The sequence below is a fragment of the Misgurnus anguillicaudatus genome, chromosome 9, assembly GCF_027580225.2.
Source record: "Misgurnus anguillicaudatus chromosome 9, ASM2758022v2, whole genome shotgun sequence".
NCBI lineage: Eukaryota > Metazoa > Chordata > Actinopteri > Cypriniformes > Cobitidae > Misgurnus > Misgurnus anguillicaudatus.
In genome coordinates this window covers 33594485-33605522 of record NC_073345.2, presented here as the reverse complement: position 1 = coordinate 33605522, position 11038 = coordinate 33594485, and the positions used below count along the sequence as shown (strand labels likewise).

The 11038-nt window shown below is 36.3% G+C and overlaps 1 protein-coding gene across 1 annotated transcript; it reads left to right on the top strand.

Annotated features, from left to right (window-relative positions):
• The first annotated feature begins 7179 nt into the window (after nt 1-7179).
• LOC129424409 (sphingosine 1-phosphate receptor 3-like) lies at nt 7180-10714 on the top strand. The gene is made up of 2 exons (XM_055181074.2): nt 7180-7366; nt 8045-10714. The coding sequence occupies exon 2, from the start codon at nt 8181-8183 to the stop codon at nt 9234-9236; it is 1056 nt and encodes a 351-aa protein (XP_055037049.2). The 5' UTR covers nt 7180-7366; nt 8045-8180; the 3' UTR covers nt 9237-10714.
• The last annotated feature ends 324 nt before the right edge of the window (nt 10715-11038 follow it).

The following is an 11038-nucleotide window of genomic DNA, read 5'->3' as shown; positions in this document are numbered from 1 at the left end:
CATTTGACGTTTTAGTTTTTCTGGGTAACTTCTGAAGAAATGTCACAGTTATGTCATGAGTTTTGCAAGAGCAATACAATTCTGCTGGCTGGTGTTTTTGTTTTAATACAACAGAAATGTTTGTTTAGGTCGTCTTTACTGACCTCAGAAATCATGAACTGGAGAGGTTCAGCTGGAAACCTTTCATTTACTGCTGTGCCTGAAGGAAAAAACTCCTGAGCAATTACAATATGAGACACAGCCTTTAATTTACTGTATGTGCGTGCGTGCGTGCGTGCATGTAGATTTTTAAAGATTTAAACTAAACCCAAGTATTTCAAAACAAAATCTGATCTACTAGACATTAGGGCTGGGTATCGATTCAGAGGTTCCAGATGGATTCGATTTCGATTCTCGGCCCGATTTCCGATTCTCGGATTGATTTTTACACTCGATTCTCAATTCAACTCAATGAATATAGATTTAATACAAATACTATATTTATAAAAAAGAACAGTGAACATAAGTTTACAAGTGCATAATAAATAAAAAGAAATCTGTATATTAAACTCTTTTATTTTGGGAATTAAAACAGAATCCATCTTTAATTTTCAAATGCATACAATTTTGTTAAATACAATACAATTTTGATGCAGGATGAAAAATGTAAGCTGAAAAAAAGTCAGAACAGTCGCATTCCTTGATCAAACAGGATCAGGTTATTTCATAAAAAAATTATTCGTGGCCTTTGAGAATCGATTTTTCGACCATGTTTAAAAAAAAAACGATTAATCGAAAAGTCTATTTTTTTGCCCAGCCCTAGTAGACATGTTGTTATAGCTATTTGTTATATGCTATTCATTATTATTCTTCCTCTAAGAGTTTTAAAGGGGACATATCATGAAAATTTGACTTTTTCCATGTTTAAGTGCTATTATTGGGTCCCCAATGTTTCTATCATCCTAAAAAATGTGATTAAGATCAACCCAGTAACTTAGTTTTGGTAAACCATTCTCTGCAAGCATGTAAAACTATAGGTCAGTGAAATTTGGCTCCCCTTGTGATGTCAGAAGGGGATAATACCGCCCCTTAAGGGCTCATTATAGTTGTGCGTAGGTCTTACGGCGTAGCTAAGACGATGTAGGTTACGCGTTGGTTTTCATTTATACTTCCGTGTCGACATGCAAACACACATGCAGACCGCTGGTAGGCAGTATCCACGCGTGTTACTACAGTAGCAATGAAGAAGCAGCTTGGCCAGTTTAACCCACAAACCAACTTGTTGTGTATGTTTTGAGATGACCAGCAATGACCGAAGTAAATAACAGCGACTAATGTTGCAGTTTGAGTTAAATCACTCCTCAACTTGGTCCATCTTTGTTCTTACCATCGCAAACGGAAATACCTATGACGCAGTTTTTTACCTGATGGGAGGGTTCTGGTTGACCAATCACAGCGCTCTACACGGTATTAAAATTTGGCGAGGTGCACGTCAGGCTACGCAGAGCTTCGCAGAGGCGACTATAAATTGGACTCAGAGGTGGAAAGTAACGAATTACATTTACTCACGTTACTGTAATTGAGTAGTTTTTTGGTGTATTTTTACTTTTTTGAGTAGTTTTTAAAATCTGTACTTTTACTTTTACTTAAGTATGTTTTATTTAAAGTATTGTACTTCGCTACATTTTAAATCATATCCGTTACTGAGTAAAAAAATATTTTAAAAAGCAAAATGATAAAGACGCGCAACGGATGTAAATGGGCGGGGCCCGGGGGAACGCGCAAAAAGAACCATGGAGATGGACGAGACAGGCGCACGCTAATGCAGACCCGCCTCAGTTCAAATCTTATGAAAGAAACCCCTGGTCATATTTAAGCGACCACTTTCCACTGACGCGAAGCGAGTGTTTCATTTCTATGAAAGGTAGGATTCATGCTCTTAAGTACGAAATTGCACGACGCGTTTTTAATACCATGCGCATTATCTTCCGAGGTCTAGCAGCTTCGCGTCAAGTCAGACAGAACTTCAAAACGTCCTCGAGAATGCGCAGGTCATTAGACATTGCAGAGAGAGAGAGAGGGAGAGAGAGAGAGAGAGAGAAGAATAAAGGTAATCAGGTACCCAGGTCAGGGAAGTAAGAAGATAATAAACGTGTCAAATGTATATAGACATGGCACTCATCTCATTATATGCTCATTTAAACTAGATATATAATTTAATAAAATAATGTATGTTACCAGCAATACATCAATTACAACCTTACTATAGTGATTGTATTTACAAGCTGCTGACCACCTTCAAAAGTGCATAACTCACATGTAAAATCATTAAATAATTCCATAAATGTTTCTTACTTTAAAAAAGCTTTTTATTTTATTAACTTTTTGTTATTGCACTTTAATTGTAAAGATGTTCCTACAATTAAAAACAACTAGTTTGAGATTTATATTCCCTTGTCGTTTTTGAACTATACTCCCCGCTGTAAAAAAAGTAACTTTTACTCCGAGTAAAGTTAAAATGACTTACTTTTTACTTTTACTTGAGTAGATTTTTAGACAAGTAACTTTACTTTTACTTAAGTAAAATATTATTAAAGTAACTTTACTTTTACTTGAGTACAATATTTTAGTACTTTTTCCACCTCTGATTGGACTTTAATCTGCACTATCCAACCACGGCACTGTCATTTAGTGCAGAGATCAGCTCATTTGCATTTTAAAGGTGCAGTGTGTAATTTTTAGGATCTCTTGACAGAAATGCAAAATAATATACAAAACTACATTATCAAAACTATATTAACTATATAATTATTTTAAAATGAATCATTATGTTTTTATTACCTTAGATTGAGATGTTTTTATCTACATACACCGAGGGTCCCCTTACTTGGAATCATTTTGTGATGCCATGTTTCTACAGAAGCCCTTAACGGACAAACTTTTTTACTAAGTTGTCTCCAACGATGACATGTTTTTTCAGTGTTGGCTACCGTAGCTTCTCTATGCGTTTCAAAAGCAAGAGGTGAGCAGTGGACTGAGCTGTTGGTTGCAATTTGCAACCTCACCACTAGATGCTGCTAAAATTTACACACTGCACCTTTAAATGACACACACAAAACAGCACCTTTTTGCTCACACCTACAAAGTGTCAATTTTAACATGTTATAATAAATTATCTATAAGATATTTTGAGCTAAAACTTCACATACGTATGGGGAAAGTGGAGTGAGTTGGGCCATGACAGTAATGCCTTCAACTTAAGGATGTACATATGAAGAGTTCGGTTCCAGAACTAGATAACTCTCTTTTTAATTTTTCAGAAATCTCATTTTTTGGTTGTGCATTCTAATATCAGTTTAACTGCAGTTGGTTTGTTTTTATACCTTGTGTATAACCTTTTCAGCTAAGTAGCACCATAAACAAAAGAATAACATGATAACATAATAATAAACATGTTTTGACAAAAATTTTAAAGAATCTCGTTTTGGAATCAAACTCTTCATATATTTCAGGATGTGGTGCATCCATGAGAACAATAACTTTGGATCTGAAATAAATTGTTTCAGAAATATAGCTTTTGGGAAAAAAGTGGTCTTGTGGCACAACTTGCCCCTGGTGCAGGGCAAGTTGTGCCTTTAGGAAAAATAAGTTGTGGTAAATTACGCCGGTGATTTCTGAAGTAAAACCGAACATTTTAATGTTATGAACTGTAATGCTATATTACAGCAAGACAAATTGCAAATTAAAGGTTTATTTAGGTATTGTCACTCTTTTAAACTGTTGGAATAAGTCATATTTTGAAGTTTTAACACAATATATGAATAATTTCAGGCAACGTGGCTTTGGCAATAGATGCCTGTTGACATACACAGAACGCTGTCTGTCAATTATGTATATATAAGAATAAAGTGACTAGACTATAATTTCTAAACATCCTATTGTGACTTGGCCACTTAAAAACTTAATAAAACTTCTCTTTAATAAAATAGTGCAAACTCAAAACTGAAATCAATGTTAGCCAAATGAAACAAATGGCAGCAGTGGCGTAGCGTCTGGGCATGCAGGGTATGCATGTGCAAATGGGCCCGGGCCAATAGGGGGCCCGCCACAGCTTTTAATTAAAACATTTTTTTCAATTTAATTTTATTTCTGGCTGCAATAAATATATTTTTGTATGCATATCATGTGTAGTGCTTTCTTATTTCTCAGTAATGTCTAATTTCTCCATCATTTCTTGTTCATTCTTTTTTTTGCACTCCTCGGCTGCCGTAGAGTACTACGTAACGCTATCATTTTTTTACATGACGCATCGCCGCGCCAAAAAAAAAGAAAACACAGTGTGAGAGGTTAATATAGCGGCAATCTACATGAACATTGAGGATGGACAAATATAATCATAAAAGTGGGGCCTTAAAGAGAAAAGAGAAGGCGGAGAAGTTAGTCACAAGTCAAAAACTACCTAAAACATTTCGTTTTTCTTTACTCAAATCTACCCTTTAAAGTAAAAAAGTAAAGTAAAAATATTTGACTACCTTATTAAAAGTATATGTTGTGTATATGTATAACAGACCTGCGCGGCAACGTGCAAGGTTGGGGGGGCTTTGGCTTAAGGGGGCCCGTCAATTTTTTTTGCATATGGGCCCGGGACTGACTTGCTACGCCACTGAATGGTAGGTAGGCCTAAGTCAAACACTAATGATGCATGTCCATCTTCTCACTTCTCCAGATTATCCCCTGTGAGTATGTAGGTCTCGGTGGTCTGGATCTGGCCTACTATTTAACATCTCACTTGTCAATACTGCAGGGGAATATAAACGTATGCTGTCTTATGGCTGTACCACCAAGTTTTTGGTGTGGGTAGTTTCTTGAGCACATCACCTCTGGCACAATTTAACCACGGCCCTTTGGCACAAATCACCCCAGACCTACATGTCTGAACAATTAGCATGATCCAGCAGTTAACATTATGCTAACTGTATAGACTCATTGTGTAGCCTGCTAAAGAACTAAAACATGTGTGAAATATTTTCAAATCTATCTATAATTGCTTAGACACTACAATCAAAAAACCTTATTCATAGAAATTTTACTTTGAAAGGAAAAAAACAGTTTTTGGAGCTAAAATGTGCTTACCTCTCATGCCACGTGTCTCTCTTTTTTGAGGATAAGTAAAATTGATTGCTTTTAAAAATTATGTGGTCACATGACCAATTTCTTCTATGGTTTTCCAGAAACAAGGGGTGGAACTACATCCCCCCTGGCACAAATCACCCCACTCTCCCCTACACTAAAGATTTATTTGACATCTTAAAAAAAGTATTGCGAAATGTCCCCTTTAAGAGAAATAAACAAAGTAAGAAAGTAAAGCAAAGTTTATCTGTATAAAATGGAGATGTATATTAAAACTCATATTAAAGTTACAGTGTGTACATTTTAGCGGCATCTAGTGGTGCTGGTGAATTGCAACCAATGGCTCAGTCCAAAACCCTTGTTTTTTAATCACATAGAGAAGCTACGGTAGCCACCACTGGACAAACATGTCATCGGAGACAATTTAGTAAAAAAAACTTTGTCCATTAAAGGTTTCTGTAAAAACATGGCGGCACAAACTGGCGACTTCCATGTAAGGGGACCCTCGATATATGTAGATAAAAACGTCTCATTCTAGCTAACAAAAACATAACGGTTCATTATTAAAGGTCTTTATACAACCCTGATAATATAGTTTTGTATATTCTTTTGCATTTCTGTCTGAGACCCTTCTGAAAAATACACACTGCACCTTTAAGAATCCATGATGATTCTACACAAACACACATCTGCTGCACAGGTTAAAAACATGCCGAATTCAGTCCTCTGTGTTCATGGTCCATCTGTGCAACCCCAGTATAAACACCCATGTCTGTTTGGATACAGTGCCAAAGTTTTGGGTAATAATATGTTTTACTGGCGTTATTCCACACTTTTTACCACAGTTCTGGAATCAGTATAATTTCCTATGAGTGGTTAAACGTTTGTCTCTGTAAATCTTACAAAATCTTAAATTGCACCTAGTTTAAAAAAAAAAGAAAATAAGAAGTGATGTACAGCTAAGGGTGAAGGCCACTGTGTGTTAGTCTTGAAAGTTAAACACACACATACTAACTCTTACAAACTTTATCACACTCTCTCTCTCATCGCTCATGTAAGCGTCTAGACCTTTACCACAGAGCTCAAGCTTAACTTCTCATTTTAATGTCACTTTACTTGATGTTTATTGCTCTTGTCTGCTGGCAGTGAAATGTTTCATATCTAAGACAGCATTTTTCTCCTCACTGTTCCATTATTCAAATCACATGACATCCATCCAAACCCATTACGTATACTTTCTTCTGTGGAAACAAAAGCTAAAAAATACTGTTTTACATAATAATAAAAGTCAACAGTGATGTTTTTCAAATAAGAAACAGTCCATCAGTAACATATCCTCTTAATGTAACTATGCATGTTATATAGTTTGTATGTCGTGTCTGGACACCGTGTTATAGAGTGGGAAATTAGTTTCACACAGTAATATGAATACACGATACCAGACTAAGTAACCACAGTGGGTTTATTTATTGAGTTTCTTAACCAACATAAAGGTAAACTTGACATATGGTTTAGTAAAAAACAATCACACATCACATTTGTCACATATGAACAACAAAAGCATCTCACGCATAAAAACCCATAACCCACATATCCTGTAACCACTGCAGTTTACCTAACACCTTTACTAGACTTACTTAACCCCTTCTGACCCTGCCTCCACTGAATGGACATCACATGTTTTGTGTAAAAATGCTGATCATCCAATCAAAATAAGGCACACTGATTAAACACCTGAAAAATCAGGTCTGAAGCTAACATCAAGGAGCATTTTTTAATTTAATATGAATGTCAAATTGTACTAAATCCAGATATATAATATAATTATATATAATATAGTTATATAATAAACAAGCAAGAAATGACTATCAACAGCAATAGTATATTTATAAAATTATGAACCTTTAATTAATGCTAAAAATGTTTATGTTGTATCAATGTATTTATCTAATGGAACGACATTATACAATGTTATTAGTATAGATACATATGTAGCGATGCAATAATGGTAATATTATATTTAAGTAATGGTTTAGCTCATTAAAAAGTATTTAAGTAGATCAAGAAAGTGTTTTAAACTGGAGGAAGGAGGAGAGTGACGCGCCAATGACGCGCGCGCCTCCGTTACGCGCACAATAACTTCTCTCATCTGAACCTCTGCACATCACAGATAAAACATGATGTTCATCTAGAGGATTTTACTTTGGACACAACACACGAATGGGTTTCTGTGAAGACACGCTCGACGTATCTGATGGTGAGTAAAAATAGGACTTGGAGAAAGCCGGAGATTTAGATGTTATAACAATGTTTCTATTGATCGTTTATTTTTGTGCCAAACAGAGAGTTTGGGGAATGAGATTTATGTCTATATGATTATCGACTATCCGTATTATATAGGTGTTAAAGATATCCACTATATTTAATGCTATATTTACTCTGACGCACCATTGAAAGCTCGCGCATCTGCATTGATTTAACACCCTGATACAGTATTCGTAAATGAACTTCATGTTATTGTTTATTTGTTGTATCATTGAGGTTAATAAATAACAAAGTTTGATTTAACTTTGTGCATTGTAAGATTAACAATCCCCTATATTACATTATATATGTATAAATTAGCTTTATACATTATACATAAGGTTATAATACGTCAGCACATTGCTGGTAAAACAATTTGTTCTTCTTTATTTTGTTATGCAATTTTTATAGTACTCGAATGTTCCTCAATTAATTATATCACAGTCCATAAATATGATAATCATTCCATGCAATAACGTGGGCGGAGCCATGGAGGGGAGATTGATGACATCACCTAAAATTTAGAATGTTTACCATGTTGAAAGATTATGAAAACAAATGTTGTTGCATGCCGTATAATGAATATGAGAAATGTGCATTGCTAAAGAGTTTTTATTGGTTTATTCCTTAGAAAGATGTAAGACACCAACATGACGGTGCCTGATTGATCGGTGACCCTGAAGATAAACTCACCTGTTTAAGGTCCAACTACTGTCTCCACTCAGCTTCATTTTCACCCCATCTCCATCACAAGAAGCGCTACCAGGATGATAAACCAGGTTATTTCCAGCCATTACAATCAGATGGGAAAGCCAAACAATCGTACCACCACCAAAGAGCCTCTGAAGGATCCCAAAACAGCTGTGATTTTGGGAGTATGCAGCCTCATTATTTTGGAGAACTTGATCGTTTTGTTGGCAATTTGGAAGAATCATAAATTTCACAACCGAATGTATTTTTTCATCGCTAACCTGGCTTTATGCGACTTGTTGGCCGGCGTGAGCTACATGGTCAACCTGATGATGTCAGGAGAGTTTACGTTTCATCTGTCGACTACTGCGTGGTTTGTGCGCGAAGGGAGCACGTTTGTAGCTCTGGGCGCTTCCATCTTCAGCCTCTTGGCGATCGCTATTGAGCGCCACCTCACCATGATTAAAATGAGGCCTTATGATTCAAACAAAAAATACAGGGTGTTTCTCTTAATAGGGACTTGTTGGTTGATAGCCGTCACACTGGGAGCTCTCCCCATTTTGGGCTGGAACTGTCTGGATAAACTTCAAGAGTGCTCGACCATCTTTCCCCTCTACAGCAAATACTACGTGGCCTTCTGCATCACCATTTTCATTTCACTGCTGCTGGCCATCTCCGTGCTGTACGCCAGGATTTACATCCTCGTCAAAACCACCAGCAGCAAAGTCACCAAGCACGGCAACTCGGAGCACTCCATGGCTCTCCTTCGAACCGTGATCATCGTGGTGGGCGTCTTCATCGCTTGCTGGACGCCCGTCTTTGTGCTTTTCCTCGTCGATGTGGCCTGCCAAGGGGGAGCCAAAAGCTGTCCCATCCTGCTGGAAGCTCATTGGTTCATAGTCCTGGCAGTGTTGAATTCCGGCATGAACCCGGTGATATACACGTTAGCAAGCAGGGAAATGCGCCGTGCCTTTTACAGGCTGGTTTGTGGCTGTGTGGTGAAGGAGGACGGGTTGGGAAGCAAACAGAACACAGACCCCGGCAGAAGCAAGACGAGTTCGAACAGTCAGCAAGCGGCTGAACCCGACGGCCCAGAAACCATCAATGCACAAAACCAACCGGCTGACTCTTAACAACAGCCGATGTAAAAGAATTAAAGACTCTGTCTGTGTGTTCAATAAAGTGCACACAACTGCATTAGTGAAAAGACTATAGAGCTATAGTATGCACTTTTTAAAGTGCCCATAAAATATTAGTGCATGCTAAAGGAAGCTGTTTTAATGTTGCCCTTCATATGTAAGAGTCTTTAAAAAGCATGCACATTGAAACTCTGTCAGCAGTGGCACAATGAACAGTTTCAAGAGGGTATGCGAGACCCTTCCTTTAGATGATTTTTTGACTTGGGATGTATTCACAGCATGCAGCTACATAAAAATGACTCATTTGAGTGCATTTATTTAATTTTACAGAGCATTTCACTCGCATTTGTGAATGCATGTGAATTGAGAAACAAAAAAGGATTATTCGAAAAACAAATGCGATTTTAATCTGGAAATTGGATTACTAAAAGAAGAAGAATGCATGAACATTTCTGAATCTATGGACAGTACGGCTCATGGTTGCACGTCTCACAGCACTGAAAGTATGCACACTTTGTTTAACTTATATAATGTAACTGTATAAAAACCACCAAACTGATCCCAACCCATTTTTTACAGTGTTAGTAATTGAAAAAAAATGGAAAAGTGATGGTGGGGCATCTCATGGGCAGGATTCAAGGTTGAGATTATTTCACTTGATATGTTTAAAAGCCCATTAGCGCATTTAATAAAGCCTGAATGCATGAGTATTATATCTCAAACTGATACAGCACTTCCAATTCAGAAATTGAATTTCCAAAGTCAAACTGAAACTAATTCTCAACTAAAGTTTTGAGCAGATAAAAAGCTGACATCTATTGATACTGGCACATAACTAAAATATAGAAACAAATAAGATCTGTAAGAATTGGACTTAGTATTTAATGTAGTGCATGTGCTACTATATTTAAGTCTGTCATAAACTGTATATAGTGTTATAATTATGTATAATATATGTTAAAATATCAGAGAATATGTGTATTTAAATGAGATCTGTCTGTATGGAGTAATTATAGGCCTCTATTTTAAGATTAAATGCATAAACACCAGTGCTATATTTATTATAACAGGCTGTTCCAGGTTTGTGGGTTTAACAGAGAGTCTTTATAAGTAACAGTATACTGGCGCCACCTGCTGGATAAAAATGTGAAGTACCCACAAATAAAATATTTCTGACATAAGATATCTGATTCATGCAGAATACAAAACTTGTTTTTGACATAAATCGGTAACATTGTTTTGTCTTAAGTTTGTAGAAACTTCTTAAATGATCAAATATAAATAAGGCCTAGTCCTGGATTAACCTTAACCCTGTCCGAGAAACTGCCCCATAATGTCTTATTTCTTTTGTGAATTATGTGAGTAATCCTGTCTGTGAAATCCATCAACATTTCATTTTGATCATTGACTTTTACACTGATTTCATTCTTTCACATGACCTTACTCAGTCAATATTAAAGATATTAAGATTATATTTTCACACAATGGTATTTCCAGTATGTACACACTGAGTAAAAGTTGGATAAATTAAAACAAATACTTCAATTGGTTGGCTTACATGGTGTCAACAACTGAAGTATTTGTTAAAAAGCAACTTAAAGTGAGAACATTTTTGCATTCTTTCACTCTTTACAGTGTAGGGTGATTTTGTGTAGAAAAAAAATCACAATTGAATGCACCTTAAAGATTACTATACCTAAAAAAAAATACAGATAAAATCCCGGTAATTTACCTTACGTATTACGTAATCATGTCGAAAGGTCACGCATGACCAGGGCTTGACATTAACAGCCAGC